Here is a 17666-nt window from a genome sequence, read left to right on the forward strand (position 1 = left end):
GAGATCAAGAGTCAGATCCTTCACTGACTAAGCCACTGAGGTACCCCAATGGTAATTTTAAATGTGTGTATATCACTGAAAAATTATTTGCTGGTCTCGCAGAGGCGAAGTTCTGAACTAGAGACTTTCCAAAACAAACGATCTCGGCTTTGCCCCTAACGTAGGCCACTTCCGGTGATGGCTTGACTTCCTTTGCCTCGAGACGCCCCGGCCTCAGGCGGAAGGAGGTTCGGAGGTCCGGGGGGATGGACGGGCCGCAGGCTTGGGGCAGATGCTTTATTGTCTGTTTTCACGCCTGCAGACCTGAAAACCACGACATTTAAAATCCTATTTTACAGAGGTAAACAGAACAGGGCATGGTACACACAGTCCTCAGGAGCTACGGCCCTAGGGCGAGTTTCTGGATTTTTATTGCTTTTATGGCTCAGGCTAAAATGAACGTTTGCATGTTTTGCCTCCTGTTTCTATTGTTAGGAATCCAGGAATGGCTTCGTTAGGACAGAGCATCTCCCTGGTCAAACTGCGAGTTCCCTTTGGTTAAGACTTCGTACGTTCCGAGTCACCGACCTAAGTTTCTAGAACAATACGCTTCGTTAGAGGGACGGACTTCCCTCGCAGTCGCCCGCCTGCGAAGCTCCCGCACAATCCAGACTACAGCTCCCAGAAGGCCGCGCGCCCCTCGCGCTCCGGGTCTGAGGCAAGAATGTCCCGGCCACTCTCGCGCCAGACGGGAGACTACGATTCCCAGTACACCCCGGGGCTGCGGAAAGCGGGTCAAACAGCACCTGTTGCCATAGCATCCGGGTCCGGTCCAACCAATCCGGGCGCCCCCGCCGAATAGAGGCGGGCCGTTCGTGTCTCCGACCAATCGGAGGCATGTTTGTTGCGGCGCGTGACCGGAGGAGGCGGGAGCCGAGGGCCGGCGCCTTCTCCTTGCTCGGTGGGGTCGTGGCCTTGCTCCCGCCGCGCGGGGAAGGCGTCCGCCGGTGCGTCCACGCGCGTGTGTGCGCGTGGGGCCTGAACTCCTCGTGCGTGCGGGCCAGGTCTGTGCGGGGGCGGGAGCAGGAGCCATGGGCGGGACCGCCAGCACCCGCCGGGTCACCTTCGAGGCGGACGAGAACGAGAACATCACCGTGGTGAAGGGCATCCGGGTGAGTGACAGTGGGCGGGCGGGGGCCCGCGCCCGGCCCAGCCCGGCCCCCACACCGCCGACCTTCCCGGGACGGCTCAGCCGGTGTCCCCCCGCCCGGGCCCCCAGGGTTGCCCGGCCCGAAGCCGAGCTGTGTCCGCAAGGAAGCCTGAAGTTTCAAGACTCGGGACATCCATTCAGAGGGATTGCTGGTCCTGTGCCAGGCGCTGAGCTCGGCGCTGGGGCGGGTGGGGGCAGCGCCTCGTGGAAGCCGACTGCCCCGCGGCTCGCAGTCTGGGCTTGGCTGTAGTGCCCACGAGCCGTGGGGCTCAATCTGAAGCCCCGGTCTTGCCTTCTGTGAAATGGGGCTTGTCTGAGCTCCTCCTGGGTTCAGGACCGCGACCTCATTTTGCGCCGGCCCCCGTTGCCCTTGTCGGTGCACGGCGCTTCGCGGAAACCCTGCTCTCCTGTCCTCTCCTCTCCCTTCTCCTCCCCTCCCCTCCCCTCCCCTCCCCTCCCCTCCCCTCTCCCCTCCCTCCCCTCCCCTCTCCCCTCCCCTCCCTTCTCCTCCCCTCCCCTCTCTTCTCCTCTCCTCTCCTCTCCCCCCTCCCCCCCTCCCCTCCCCTCCCCTCCCCTCTCCTCTCCTCTCCTCTCTCCTCTCCTTTCCCCTCCCCTCCCCTCCCTTCTCTCCCCTCCCCTCTCCCTCTCCCCCTCCCCTCTCCTCTCCCCTCCCCTCCCCTCCCTTCTCTCCCCTCCCCTCTCCCTCTCCCCCTCCCCTCCCCTCTCCCCCTCCCCTCTCCTCTCCCCTCCCCTCTCCCCTCCTCTCCTCTCCTCTCCTCTCCTCTCCTCTCCTCTCCTCTCCTCTCCTCTCTCCTCTCCTTTCCCCTCCCCTCCCCTCCCCTCCCTTCTCTCCCCTCCCCTCTCCCTCTCCCCCTCCCCTCTCCCCCTCCCCTCTCCCCTCTCCTCTCCCCTCCCCTCTCCCCTCCTCTCCCCCCTCTCCTCTCCTCTCCCCTCCCCTCTCCCTCTCTCCTCTCTCCACACCCCTCTCCCCCCTCCCCCCTCCCCTCCCCCTCCCCCTCCCCTCTCCCCCCTCCCCCCTCCCCTCCCCCTCCCCTCCCCCTCCCCTCTCCCCTCTCCTGTCCTCAGTGCTCTCCCTCTCCCCTACCGCCCGTTGCCGCACACGCACACGCACACGCACAGACTTCTGCCTGCCTGGGGTGCCTTCTAGCTTCTCGGCTTTCGCTTGACGCCTCCTCTTTTCCTCCTCTGCGGACGAGGCCCGCCTGCTTCGGGACGGGTGCCCGTCGGGTGCCCGCCAGCCTGACGCGGCCTGAGCTAGGGCTGCAGTGTCGGGAGACCGCCGCGCCGCCGAGTGCCGGGGAGTCCCGAGCCCGACGTCGCCGGGAAAGCCTTAACGCCCCCCGCGTGTGCCGCGTGCTTGGCGAGTAACCGGAACCCTTGGTTTCCCCCAGGGTGCCCGTACACCAGCACCAACTGCACCGAACACTCGTCGCTGCGCCTGAATCGGGAGCCTCTCAGTTTTGGGAGTATGCTTGAGCCTAGTCAATGAAGCAGTTTCACTTCTGGGAGTTCTGTGACCATTTTTTGGATTTTCTTTCTTTCTTGTTCCACAACCCGCATAAGTGAATGAGATGTGTGAATTGTGTTTAGTTCTGTTACCAGGAAATAAAACTTCTTAAATATTTAAAGTGTTTAAAGACTCTTACTCTGAAACTGTTACCGCGAGAAGAATTTATTAAAGCTTTCTCTGTAGAAACTCAGACTGTTGACCTCAGTTTTTGGTCTGTGACCACCATTTCTTGGTATCAGTTAATGACAGTACCACGTTTTGGGACAGAACGTCTGAGGCTGCATTGCATTGTTGTCGTTTAGTTTGTACTCTTTGGAGTAAAATAAAAACTATAAACTGCGTTTTATGCAGAGATTTGTTTAACCTTGCCTTAGGCTTTGACTTTTCCATACCTAAGGGTGAAAATGAAAAGTAAGGGAGAGCAAAACAAATTCTGGGTGAGAAGTCACTGGCTAGAACAATAGTTGAATCCATGTTCTCATGCCCTGGTATAGACAGACACAGTGACGAGAGCAAACAAAATGAAGAACACAGCACAAAATGGACACAGCACAGACCTTCATATCAAATGTTAGGTGAGGTTAGCTTCTGTAAGGATGATAATAGGGTAGATATTAGCCTAGAATGAAGAGATTGTTTAAAAGACTTTTTATGCACTTTTTCTTTTTTTAAATAAAAGGAACTATGTCTTTTGAACACACGACTTGACAGTAGTATTCTTTATTTTTGTCCTTTCTCACAGAGGGCATTGTATTTATATTATGATTCAAGCACACACCATGCCCCCTTTGACCTCCGTGCTTCACTTCACTTCAGGATACACCCTTCACCTGGAATGCCCTTGCAGTGGTCTCCCACTTGCTTCAAATCCTTCTTTTTCAAGGTTGATTTGCATCCCTGTGCTTCAGTTTGCTCATCTGCAAAAATGATGGGGCTTGAGTACATCTCTGAGACCTCTGATCTTTTCTGGTTCTGAAATTCTGTGAGTCTAGTGGCACTATAAGTTTCTTGTAGCCATATTCAGCCCATTGCAATTTCCTCTAAAAATGGCACGCTCTTGAATTGTTGAGTACTTGGGGGTCATCCTGAGTTCTTTGGGGTCTTGTTCAAAAAAGCATCAGCTTGGAGTTAAACAGACCTTGGTTTGAGTCTCAGATTAGATGTTTGTCATTCTGCGGCTTTGGACAAGTCACTTCTTCATATTTGGTAAGAAGATGGGATAAGGTATTTAAAGCACGTGGCACATTGTAGCTTTTTAAATAAAAAGCAGCTGTTAAGTAAGGTTCCTTCACATCTAATATTTGAAGGTTCTCTGGAGGTGCTGTGTAGTTAGAATAGCGGCCAGAGCACTTGGCTTTGGAAGCTGGCCAACCTGGCTTTAGTTCTAGCTCTGCCTCTCACTAGGCTCAGTGGCCCTGGACAAGTCACTTTGATTGGGTTTCCTTGTTCAGTATGTTTAGATACTGCAGCCTGCTTGTGGTATACAAGCATTTAGTGTTTTGACAATGTTTAGTACTTACATGAGTAGTAGATATTATTAGAGTTGTTCAAGGGAATGGGTATGTAAATTTACATTGATCTTAAAATGATTAAATAAGAGCATATTGTGCTCCCACAGGCATACCTAAAGATGTGGACTGAGAAAAAGGAGTCCTTAGTTCTGCAGCTGATTGCCTGTGTGATTTCCCTTTAGGCATTTTATATAAATTTTTCAGCTGATCTTTGTATTTTTCCTAAAATACACCCTCTTGCCTTGCCTTCCTCTCAAAACAGTCCTCTTGTTTCCCTCTGAGGCATGGGGAAGGATAAGCAACAATCTTGGTATCATAAGCTAGCCACTGTTTTTAGCTCAGTTGACTAAAACGAGGTGCCGATGAGGCCCAAACTTCAGCGTTGAACTGCAGATAGGTTCGTTCAACTTAGCTGAAGAAAACATTCCAGGTTTGTCCAATTGTCTAATATTTATGTCATCACACATAAGAAATGAGAGTGTAGCAGCAATTCACAGACTAAGTCACTGCTGGAAAACCAGTTCTGCGTTCCACTGATAAGGATAGTAATTTCATCTTCATTTATCTTAATATAGGAAGAGTAACATTTAGTAAGCAACATAAGGCTTTCAGTAACTAGGCTGTGTTTATTAATAGATAATGTTTTCCCAGATTTTTTTTTTTTTTTTTTTTTTTTTTTTTTTTGCTGAAAATGTCCTCAATGGTTAGCAATTAAAGGGCCTACTTAACAATTTTAAGTTTAAAGTTTATTCTCACCTACCAGGTGTTATTTTCATGGTGTTTATGGCATTTTGTTTATTTCCTTTATCCTTCACAGTTGATAGCTTTCCCTCCACTTGCATAAAATCACTCATATTCTCATACCTAATTCCAGCTTCAAACCTAAAACAACTCATGGGTTGGATGAAAGGCCACCCTCTTGCCTTGCCTTCCTCTCCAAGTTTAAAATCATTTCTAGGGATAGAAAGACCAGGCATTTTCATTACTCATATTACATGTGCTTAATAGGATTTTTCTGAGCACCTGCTGTGCCTGTTTGGAAGGTATGCTTACCATTCAGTCTTTCACTGGTTTATCTAAAACATCATAGCTGTGAGTGAACTCTTGCAGAGCAAATGTCAACTTCAATGAGTATCATTTTCAAAGTAATAAGTAATGCTTTCCAGGCATCAATGAAGCTCTGCAACTGGCCTTGAAGTTGCAAGCTGAAATTCATAGGAGCCATACATGCATGCAGTTGTATGGATCCTCACATGGGATGCAACTGATGCTTTGGGGAAGTATTGACAGTTGGGAGCCCCAAAATGAAAATATTATTTAATGTGAGATATTGTTGAGGATTCTGGAGAGTGTATATTAACAGAGGCAACAAATCAGTCAGTCACTGGGAGTGTTGAGGGATGCTGTTGAGGTAATTTAGCTAACTGGAGGATGATTGGTTCCTTTCCAGTTTAGATTCTATGACTCTTGGGCAGAGTACCCTGTTGAGCTTTATAGAACTCTTTTTTTTTTTTTTTTATTAAAGCTTTCCAAGAGGGGTGCCTGGGTGTCTCAGTGAACCATCTGCCTTTGGCTCAGGTCATGATCCTGAAGTCCTGGGATTGAGCCCTGTGTTGGGCTCCCTGCTCATCTGGGAGTCTGCTTGTCCCACTCCCTCTGCCTGCTTGTGCTCTCTCTCTCTGTCTCTCTCAAGTGAATGAATGCAATCTTTAAAAATCAAACAATCAATCTTTCTAAGATTTTAGACAGAAGTTCATTTCCATTAATGACAATTGCAAAGAAATACAAGTGGCAAATTACAAACATCGGCTAAAAGTTACCATATAAACTTTATGTTTCTCTCTTCCCCCACCATGCCCTTAAGTAAGTATTTGGGAGTAATATCTTCTATATAATAATGGCAGTTTTGGGAACCTATGTCTTAAAATGTTAAAAAAAGAAACCAGTGCTCTTAAAAAAGATGACCTATACTACATGAAGACCCAGTGAGAAAAATGAGTCTGAGTCCTTTAGTTAGTTTGATTAAGACACATGGGGAAGAGATGAAGAAAAATAATGGAGGTGAGGGTTGTGATTTATTTGTCTTAGGTGGTTCTAAACTTTCCTCTTAGAGAAGGGCAACTTAGAAGGAGTTCCCCTCCTCCTTTTACTCGGTTCCTTGGAAGTGGAAATACTTTATCTTTGTCGCTCTCATGCAGTCTCCTGTTTCTGAGAATACTGGATTCTAGATTGGTGGGTGGTATATTTGTGCTCGTTTTAGATAAGACCAGCCAAGGGGGTTAGGAAGTTTTGAGTGGGAAGACTATAGAACATAACACATCCTTTCCTCCTCTCTGGAACACATGTTGGTGTGGTGAGTGGTACAAACCAGAACTTAGTAAGCCCCATTTACTTAAATTTCTCTTTAGCAGCAGTAAAGAAGAGGACAGATAGTCAAAGTCCGTGGACTCAGTTCTGTGATGTTGGAAGGCCCTGGCCCTCTCCTCTTGGTTATCCCTTAGAGGAGAACAGTGGTTCTTTTAGTTCATGGATTATTGTAAATCTGTAAGCTACGGACTCTGCCCAGAACAATATAAATACGCAGTTTTGCATAAAGCTGAGGAATTAATCCATAGTCCATGGACCTCAGGGCATAATTGTATTGTGTGTGTGACAGAATGAGAGAGCGTGAGAGTGAGATTTCACCATTCTTTGCTGCAAATACCTTTGCACATGGTATTTGTCTTGATGGGGAGTGCAGAGAGGTCTGGAAACAGGTATAGTAACTACAGATCTTTAAATAGGACAAAAGCTTTTTTTTATTATTTTATTTTATTTTTTTGTCAAAAGCTTTTTTAACAGAAGTACCCTGTTTAAGGAAAGATATTTCCTGAAGAAGCTGCTTCTCTTACAGAGGGCTGCTTATCCAGCCCTTGCAGAAGCTTATGTTCTACCTCTGACCCCTTTTTGGGTCAGTTCACATCACAGAGAAGAGTTGCTCTGAAGGTCCAGATTGTGTGTATAACCCTGACCAGCATCTCTAAATCTTGTGAGCTGCTTCATGAGTACCCCAGTTCGCAGAGGAGATCAGGTGAGTTGCCGGTCTGAACTTCTTCCTGCAACTGGAAGGTCAGCTCAGCTGGTATTAACTGGAGATACAGAGGATAATACGGCACCGCAATTTGCCTTTTAACAGCATAGCTGAGAATGTACTGGGGATAAGGCGACTCATGCGTGGAGCAAGCAGAGTTGCTACCGTAGGCTGCCATGGATGTACCTTTGGAAGGGCCAGAGGATCCACTTATAAAGATTATAAGGACAAAAGAGGGAGGTTGACGCTCAGTGCAACCCTACAATATGTTTATCAACTCAAAAGATGAACTGTGCTTCTTCGCATGACATGCTTGTAAATTTACTGAAATACAGTCAAAGCCTGCATTAGTAAATGTTTTGAATTGATATTAGAACTTGACATTAAGTAGCAAGTTTTGAGGCGTCAGGTAAGTCCTGAAAATAAAAAGAAACAGTGATGAGGCTAAAGAGATACTACACTTTACCCAAAGAGCATGCTTAGATAGGAATAAGCGAGCACTTTATATAATCATACTGGGACTTAGGTAGCTGCTTCTGGCAATAGATGTAGCTCAGTCTTCATGCACTGTGTAGCGAAGGAGCTCAGCACAAGCTCTGGTGAGTTGGTAAATGATCTAAGATGAAATGATTAGTCCAAATCCCCATGGCTGGAGCTGTATTCAACTCGTGACTTTACCAACTCTGTGTGTAGCATGTTACAGTTTATGATGCACCTGGAATCCTTCTTATAACTGCAGGTGTAGGTGTTCTTCAGTTTCAGACGAGGAAAATGAGGCTGATGGAGATGACTTCCTTGGGATTGTATAGCTAGGAGGTGGCTGGTGCTTTTTCCTCTCTTTGGGTCCGCCTTTAGTTTTACTCTCAAGGAATGATACTTTGGAGGCTGCGTTTGTTTCTGGAAGGACTTTTGTAGTATTCATTTTGAAAGAAGCAATAGGTCCTGGCAATGTATGAATTTTGAGAAGTAGATGAAGTGGTATCCAGAAGAAAGGGTGGCCTGTCATCAATACAGGTGAAGGTTTACGGCCAACACTTGATTTTTAGCAAACACATTCACTTTCTGATTGAGTAGAATATATACTTAGTGTAGCTGTAATTCTTTGACTTTGGCCTGAGCTACAGAAAAATTATTTATTTATTTATTTATTTATTTATTTATTTATTTATTTATTTATTTATTTATTTATTTATTTATTTATTTATGATAGTCACAGAGAGAGAGAGAGAGAGGCAGAGACACAGGCAGAGGGAGAAGCAGGCTCCATGCACCGGGAGCCCGACGTGGGATTCGATCCCGGGTCTCCAGGATCGCGCCCCGGGCCAAAGGCAGGCGCCAAACCGCTGCGCCACCCAGGGATCCCTAGAAAAATAAATCAAAATATAAAATTTTATATAGATGTATGTTACATCAAATTAATGTACATTAGCTTTAAACAAATCATAATAGAAATGTAACATACAATATGTTGTATATAATAGTATATAGTATGGTAGTATATGATATGTAATATATATAGTGTTTATAGCATACTATATTAAAATAGCTTATAAATATATAATATGTTGTTGAATGAGCTCTATGTTCATTATGTATCGATTAAAATAGCTTTAAGATTCTAAAATTTAGTAAAGCTTATTTAATCTCCTTGAGAGGAAGTGAATTTATTTTATCACATAGGATTGAAGGGGTGTATTATTTAACAGAGGAAGCATTGAACTAGAGATTGGTGGTTACTGCTTATCCTGATGCTACCAGAAATTGGATGTTACTCAGAACTATTTTTTTTCTCACCTGTAAATTGTGAGAGGATTGTAGTCAATCTTAAGAGTTTTTTCCTAAGATATATCTCAGCTTTGCAGGTGCATTTCAGCAGCAATGTCAGTGGCTGTCAGTGTTAGAATAGAAGCAACTGGCCCTAACATCTTCAAATAGAAAGTCCCTTGTCATTGTCCTTTCTAACTTCCATTTCTCTTCCAAGAGGAGTCTTAGAATTTTCTTCCAGAGACCCCAGCTTTTGAGCTGTAGTCTTTCCATTAACTGTCTCCCCTGCATTCTGGTCTGGCTCCTGGAATATAAGTAACCGCTCAGGTACAGACTGTTTTGTATCACAAAGACCTTAAGTATTAAGTAGTGCTTGGCCTAGTAAACATTTGGTAAGTGATTCAGTAATATACAAGAGCTCACAGTTTTGTGGAAAGGCAAATACTTGTTCTGTCGTTGGATTGCCATGTTGGAGACTTGTGCACGGTATAGTGAGGCACCAATAAGGGTGGCCTCAGGCAGGCAGAGTTGGAATGGAGTGGGGAACCGATTTGGTCAGAGAAGGCTTTAGGATGTTTGAATTGGATTTTGAAAGGTGATTCCCTCCCATGAGGCCAGGGGAGAAGGCAACGTAGCCATGTATAAAGGCAAAGAGACGGCCTCCAATAAGTAGCCGGTGTGGGTGGAGAACAAAGTATGAAGTATTAAAGCAGAGGCTATGGAAATTGAGGTTGGAGAATTAGGCATCACCAAATGATGTGGAAGTCTTGAATGCCGTGCAGAAGAATTTGGACTTCTCTGTCAATAGAAGGTATGAAGGATTTTGAAGCTGGGCATTGCCATTGTCAGATTTGCATTTTAGGAAGATTATTAATGGTACCATGAATTAGGGCAGGGGAGATAGGATGGCAGAAGAAATGTATTCATTAAATATTTCGGGGTTGAGAAATTGATAGCCAAGAGAATGAGGGAGAACGAAGAGTCAAGGCTAAGCCTTATGTTCTGATTTAGAAAGCTGGGTGGAGGTGGTATCATTAATGAGATAAGGAAAGCAAGAGGAAGAGGAGATTTTGGCAAATGTGAATTCAGTTTAGGACATTTTGGGCGTGAGGTGCTTGTGGTCTGTCCAATAGGATGTGTCCTTTAGGCAATGCAGTATAGAGGTCTAGCTTTTGGGATTCAGGTCTTGGGCTGGTGATAAAGGATTTAGAATTCACTAATTTATCAACTGCAGTTAAAAGTCGAGGGAGTAGATGAGATAACCAATGAGAGTAGTTAGAGCGAGAAGAGAATAAAGGCAAAGAAGCGAATGTGGGTCCTTCTGGCATTTAAGGGTAGGCAGGCCAGGGGAATCCTGCAACAGATGTAAGATGTGGCCAGAGTCCTAGGACAGTCAGGATAGTGGGAGGTCAGAAAAGCCAAAAGGGGTTTCCAGAAGAGGACAGTGACCAAAGGTGTTAGATGCTAAAAGGGAAGCCATGTAAGTTAGGTGTTTTATAAATGTAAATATAAACGGTATTTATTTACATAAATATAAAAGGTTACTTGTTTGGTCATTTTTGACTTTTACAAAAACACCACTGTATGGGGTTATAAGCTAGATGGTGGTGAGTCAAGGAAGTGGAAGTTGGATAGAGGAAAGGGTTCACCCAGGTACATGGTTCAGAAGCCTGGATGTCCTGAGGACTTCTGCTTTGCTTCCACATCTAGTCAGATGCTGAGTCTGGCAGTGAAGCAGGGTACCTGAATGGGTCCTTGGGTCTCAGACTTCTGGGTTTGAATCCTGGCTCCATTACCAATGAAATGTAAAATCAAGAGCAAGGTATTTAATCTGGCCGTGCTTTAGCTTCTCACCTATACAGTGGAGACAGTAAAAGTATCTATTTCCCATGACAGTTAAAGATTAAATGAGTAAAGTGTTTTGTTTAGTGTAATGCCTGGCACATAATAAGCACTTAGTGAATGTTAGCTAGTTTAAATCCTAAATATCTTTTGAATGTGTTCCCTTTGGATTATCATAATAGTTTTTTCCCCCTTAAAACAGCTTTATTATATAATTTACATATTTTAAAACTCACCTGTTTCTGTGTACAATGCATTCCAATAAATTTACTGAATTGTGCAACCATCAGCACAATCCAGTTTTCAAACATTTTCGTCAAAACAGTAAGATCTGTCCTGTCCTTTTATAGTTAATCCCCATTCCTACTCTAGCCCTAGGTATCTACGTCTCTACTTTGTATCTATGCAGAGTTGCCTTTTTCTGGGCATTTCATATAAAGGGAATTATACAGTATGTGGCTTTTTGTGCCTGGCTTTCTTCCCTTAATTATTGTTTAGGTCTATACATATCATAGCATGTATCAGAACTTCTTTTTATTGCGGACTTGTATTCCATTGTATAGATACCTGATGTTTTATTTATCCATTCGCCAGTAAATGGACATTTGCTTGGTTCACTCCTGCTATATTATGAGTAATGCTGCTATGAACATTCCTGCACAAATCTTTGTGTGGACATATGCTTAATAGCTTCTTAATTGGTCCTTTAGCTTCCTTCAGGGGTCCTACTGCTTCTGTTCTTGTCCCACTCCAATCTGTTCTCTACGCTGTAGCTGGAGTGATCTTTCTAAAATGTAAGTCTGATCTTGTCACTGCCCTGCTTAAAATCCTTCAGGATCAGTTCAAACTGTTTCACTTAAGGGGTTTACTAAGAGTCTTCAAGAATCTAAAATCTCATTTCTCTCTCCACCTTCTCTCATGGGTTCCCTCTCCCCTGCCCCAGCTTCCTGCTTCAGTCGTTCTTGCATTCATTCATATTGTTTCAATAATTTGTTTAGCCATTCATCCAATTAACCAGGCTTATTGGGGCTCGGGGGATATAATAGGAGAGCCAAATGTTAGCTTTCATGGAGCTGCCTTTTGAGTGTAAAAGGCAGACAAACAAGAATGCCTCACATAGTGGTAAGTGCAATAAAGAAAATAGAGAAGAATGGTATGATAGTAATTCCAGGGCTGAGGACTCTCAGAGTCTCCACCTTATTGCCAGCCGCCTACTTGTTATCTGTGCTTAGTGTCTAATGGCAGCAAGCTGTTTCTTCTCATCTATACCTGCCATGTGTTCCCTCTTCTTGGAGTACTCCTAGGCTAAGTCTTCTCTTCTTAAGGCCTGTTTATCTTTCCCAGCCCCAGTCCTACACCCAAAGCCTGGCTAGATGTCCTGTCCCATATGCTTTCTGGAGACTTCCATTCTAGGCTGGCTGACTCAGGTGGTGCCCTTCGCATTACATTTCAGTGCCTGATGATGGTTTCTTCTCCTCCACTTCAAGCAACTTCATGACTATTGAATACCCCAAATCTAGTCTAGTGTCTGGCACAGATTTGGTACATAATAAAATTTGTTGAAAGACCAATTGTTTGTGATTAGCTTGAACAGGAGGGAGGGAAGGATACCATTTCCTTTGGGACTAGAGGGAAGGAAGGAGCTAAGACCTGTTGCTTGCAAAATTAATTTGTAGGATTAGGGGAGGAAAGTTGGCGTTTTTCTGGGCTTACATTTTCTCAGAGATTACAATTTGGTGCACTGTATAAAATGAGGAAAGGAGTTCTTTATAATGAGCTAGCTATTAGCAGTGCATTCGAAGAAATAAAGAAATAGTGCTGTGGGGTGCATCTTGAAATCTGACAACTGTTCTTTCTGGCTTTTAGTTTCGTAACTTAGATTTCTTCAGGCCATTTGTTACACATATTGATGTGGATGACTATGTTATTTGGATGCTATGGTACTATTTCCTTTCTTGTTTTTTTATAATTGATTTTATTTTGATGTGCCTTTTCAGCTTTCGGAAAATGTGATTGATCGTATGAAGGAAACCTCCCCATCTGGTTCGAAGTCTCAGCGGCATTCCAGTGCTTATGGTGCCTCAGGTATTTTGAAGTTTTAATTTTAGAACTTTTAGTGGGAAAACTGTAATGATAAAAGTTTATTTGATTAGCCAAATTCTTCTGCATGTCTTTTTGCTTATTGTTACTTGGGTGTTTGGTTTTTTTATATACAGAGTATTAGAAAGCAGTACTAGGGTTTCTTTTAAAACATTTTGCACGAAAAGGAGAATAAATCGATTTTCAAACAGTCTTGGTAGAATTTTTTTTCTGATCCAGTTTCTGAACCCTCTGTTAAGCTTTGGCAGGTTACTTCATGTCTTTTGTGTAAAATGAGTTACCTATAGGGATATTAGAGAAAAAGGAGTAAATATTTATAATAAAAGATTGAACTTAGAAAATATTGATTTACTGTTTGCAAATTGTGAACTATCTTCAATGCTTTTATTTCCTAATCGATTTCTTCTGAGTTTATAAACAGTTTATTTCTTCTCAGTCTTCATTATTGATGAAAATAAGATGTTAAATTTGACATCTACAGAGAATTACTAAGCCTCATTTTATTTATGTATCCCATGGCTAAGACTATCTCCCTTTTCTTTGCTTCCCCCTCCCCGTCCATTTATTCATCCAACAGGTATTTATTGAGCACCTGCTATGTGTCTGTTACTGTTCTTGTTGCTGCCCAGTTTGATGGATGGACGGACATACTGTTTATTGGGGAAATGGTAATGAGAAAATAATCGAGATGATTAATCTTGGACTAAGCAGTTTCTGTATTTATTAGAAAGGGTGTTGTATGGTAAATCTGCCTCCAGACTGAAATACATTGAGAAAGATGGGATGCTGCCCAAATGCCATTCACCTGGGGACAGTTGTGACCTTACTAATCATTAGTTGTAACCATGAATTGAGCTTCCGATATGTTTAAGACAGAGGGTAAGAGATGAGTAAGAAATAGTTGGGTAAGAAGTAATGAATAAGAAGTAGTTCTTAAGAAACTCCTTGTTCAGTGGGGGTGTTAAGAGGGGTTCACCATTCATTAATATTAAAAGTAACCTCTCCCTCCTTGCTGGAAACCCTTTCTTTGGCTTCTTCCCACCCTTCCAGTATCTTCAGCCTGGTTGTCTTTGCCAAATTCCACTAAGTAATCTCATCTGAATGTATGGCTTTGGAATGGTAACCTCGATGCCTGAGGCTCCCACAGCTATATCCCTAGCCCTGACCTCTCCCTGAAACAAAATTTAGACAGCTGCCTACTTGAAATCTCTGCTCTCAGATCTTCAACTTAACATATCCAAAAGAAGCCTTTCTCTTCTTCCCCAGACTTGCTTTTCTCTTCTCTCCCAGTAAATGACACAGGTGGGCAAGTCCCAAACCTGGGTCCCATCCTGTCCTTACTCCTTACCTTAGGCCTTTAGCCAGTCTTGCCCCATCCATCTTCACAACACATCTTCTATGACCCTTTCACATCATGGCTGCAGCCCTGATCCAGACAACCAGCGTCTCTCACCTTGCCTTCTTAGGAGCCTTGTAACTGGCTTCCTGTTTCCTCTCTCATCCCCTTACATTTTGCCATGCACACAGAGGCCTTAGTCTTGGGGAAAAAAATCAGCCCATGTCGCATCCTGGTCCCTGTCACATACCAGTCCATGTCACATGGTACATGGAATACTATTTAAACAGCTTTCCTTGGCCTCTGAGGCACGCCATGACTGGACCCTTTCTGTTTTCCATCTCATCATTTATCATCTCCTATCACTCTCCTTTTACTTATGCACAGTGGCTGCCATCTCCACCAGAAGATAAACTCCAGGGACCTTGTCCCTTGTCTGTCTGTTCACAGCTGAATTCCCAGCTCCTGGAATAGTTCTTAGTGCTTAGAGTTGAATTGCTTTAGGGCAGATGATATTTTACACACACACATATATATTTTTAGAGAGCACATATGCATGTGTAAGTGGGGGAGGGGAGAGAGGGAGAGAATCTTCTGCAGGCTCCACACTCAGCATGAAGCCTGACATGGGGCTCAGTCTCACGATCCTGAGATCATGACCTGAGCCGAAATCAAGAGTCTGGATGCTTAACCGACTAAGCCACCCAGATGTCCCCATTATACATTTTGAAAGTAGCTACTCATGATCATTCTGGAATATAATTCTATAAATTTAATTCAGATGACATTCATTGAATGACTACTATTGTGCAAATAAGGTTGGTATTTTGAGAGGACACAGAAACAAACAAACAAACAAAAAACCAAAAACTCTCTCCTTTCAAAACGTTCAGGGATTTTGGAGGGAAACAACTAAGTATATGACAAGACTATAAGAAAGATAGAAGCATGAGAGAAACCTAGAAGATATTAAAATTAAGTATATCAAGAATAACTTTTGGTGTGTGGATGTTTTTTAAATTGGAGTTTGATCTAAAATATGATTTTTTCTAGGTAGATTTCTTTTCTGCCTGCTGTGTTAGGGAGATAGGATAATAATGGTGAGAAATAATGAAGCGATAGTGATAAATTATACTTAAATAATGTTATTTGTGTGCCAGCACTGTGCTAAATCATTTATATGTCTTACTTGATCCTTATAATTCTATGAGGAAGGGACTGTCACTAACCCATTTTACACAGAAGGAAACTGAGACTTGACATGTTTAGTTTTCCTGCCCAAAGTCACAGAGCTGGAGGCGACAGTTGAATTCAAGCCTGTTTGACTGTGAGCCCCCCTGTTTTATTATAATCTGCAGGTCACCTTGCTAATTTCTGTGGGAGGAATGTGACAGAGTCTAGTTGAAGGGAAAGGGCTCCCTTCTAGTGACATGCTGCTTGGGTTTAGGAAAGAACCTTCTGTCTGTAAGCGATTGTTGCCTCTTCCGGCTTTTCCCCACTTTGGTTCTCATTCAATAATGTGAAAGGAGAGAAGGTGTTTTCCTTCTCTGGCTGGTTTCCTGAACTGACACGTTGAGAGGGTGGGTCTGCATGGGGAGGTGCTCCATGCCTGCTCACGGTCTGGCCTGCGGGGCGTGACCTGACACTGGTGTATCTGAGGGAGCCATCACTGCCCATTCCTAGGTTTGATCTGACTGATGAACTCTGGTGCGCGACCAGCCTGGGCACTGAAAACTCTTCGAATGCCACCTTGTGTTTGGTGGTCAGGCTAGAACTGAATGCTGAATGGTGGCCCCTAATCACCTGGGGGTGTGAAGATTCAAATTAAAATGGATTAAAATGAAATAAATTGAGATTTTAGTTCATCAGTTGTACTAGTCGCATGTCAGTGCTCACTATACGCAGTGTAGGACACTTTCAGTGTTGCAGAATGTTCTATTGTGCAGTCTAGTCTAGAACATATCAGGGCATGCCATCGTGAGCTCCATCACATGATTTTAATGATGTGACTGAGGTCGTGGAACTTGATGGCACTGTGTGTTTGTGAATCTTGTTGCCTGCCTTTCCCACATCCCAGCTCCTCTCCAAGGATTGTGGGTAAATGGACACTTTAGGGAATATTTCCCTGGGTGTACTATCTTCACTGCAGTCTGTAGAAGCTTCCTGACCTGTGTGTTACGGGTGTATTGGAGGTATTGATTCCTTAGACTCCCAAGTAGCTGAGAAACACCTGTACCCTCTTGTTCCACACAAATTGTGGAAAATTGCTTTTTCTGTCTGTACCACGATGTGGTATATAATGTGGCCCTCTGAGTAGAATATATCCCTAACCTATTCCAGCCCAACTCTGGAAAAGAACCTACATCTGACGTGCTGTTTTGAAATGATCTTGCCCTTAGGTTAAGAGTGCAATTAGACTATGATTGTGCAAATTAACAGAGATTTATTCTTAAAATAAAAAAAAAAGTTTGTAAAGTAGAAAGCCTCAAAGATTGTTCTTTTCTGCGTTTCTCTCATTTGGGGGTTTCAGTTAGTACTCAGTTATAGATTTAAGATTTATAATTTAGATGTATTATGAAATAATTTTTCAAGTCTACAGAAATATATTGATAAAAATGTCACCAGCCTTTTCTACATTTTTCAGTGTCAAGCAAATTATATATTAAATGTGAGTTGAATTTTTAGTATTCATTAAAATGCCTTCTTCCTCATAGGATTCTAATTCATACCAGCCCTAGGCTATTCATATGTGTGAATATAGGGCAATGCATTTGATGGACTGAGAGCCTGAGGATTTCTGTATATAGGAACTAAGTTTTGTTGTATATATATAGTTTTGAAAATATAATTTACGCTATAAGGAAGTGAGTTCCTCTAAAGATTTTATTGAAACTATTTTTTTTTTTTTTTTTTTTTGCCAAACCTTGAACCAGATCAATGAGTCGTTGCAATAAGTATTTGCATGTAAAGCTGTTCAGGCAAAATAATATAATACGTGACACACAGCAGATTGTAATGCCACTTTAATAAATGAATGTGCTCTAAAGAATTTAACTGTGTCCTCACTGCCTCAAATTCTTCACTGTGTTGTGTGTTATCTCAACTATGTTGGCTTGCTTTTACACCAGGGAATTTTTTTTTAGGCTGTCTTAAAGGGATGCCACTTGCACATAGTTAAAATCTGACCTTTTCATTAACATCTCACATCTTTTGATTTTAAAAACCAGAGTTGGATATTGATTTTCTTCATTTCCACCCTGATTCTTTAGTTTTTCTGGCTTACAGTGAGGTCACACCTTTCGTGTTTGACCCTATCTAATGTT

General features: G+C 43.4%; 1 protein-coding gene across 1 annotated transcript in view; it reads left to right on the forward strand.

Annotated features, from left to right (window-relative positions):
- Positions 1–911: 911 nt before the first annotated feature.
- CHCHD3 (coiled-coil-helix-coiled-coil-helix domain containing 3) overlaps positions 912–17666 on the forward strand; it is a 276896-nt gene continuing 260141 nt past the window's right edge. The window contains exons 1-2 of the mRNA XM_055307617.1: positions 912–1151; positions 12905–12992. Of these exons, the coding sequence (XP_055163592.1) occupies positions 1071–1151; positions 12905–12992 (169 nt within the window). The 5' untranslated portion in view covers positions 912–1070. The remainder of the gene's footprint in view (positions 1152–12904; positions 12993–17666) is intronic.

The sequence above is a fragment of the Nyctereutes procyonoides genome, unplaced genomic scaffold, assembly GCF_905146905.1.
Source record: "Nyctereutes procyonoides isolate TBG_1078 unplaced genomic scaffold, NYPRO_anot_genome, whole genome shotgun sequence".
In the NCBI taxonomy this organism is placed as follows: Eukaryota; Metazoa; Chordata; class Mammalia; order Carnivora; family Canidae; genus Nyctereutes; species Nyctereutes procyonoides.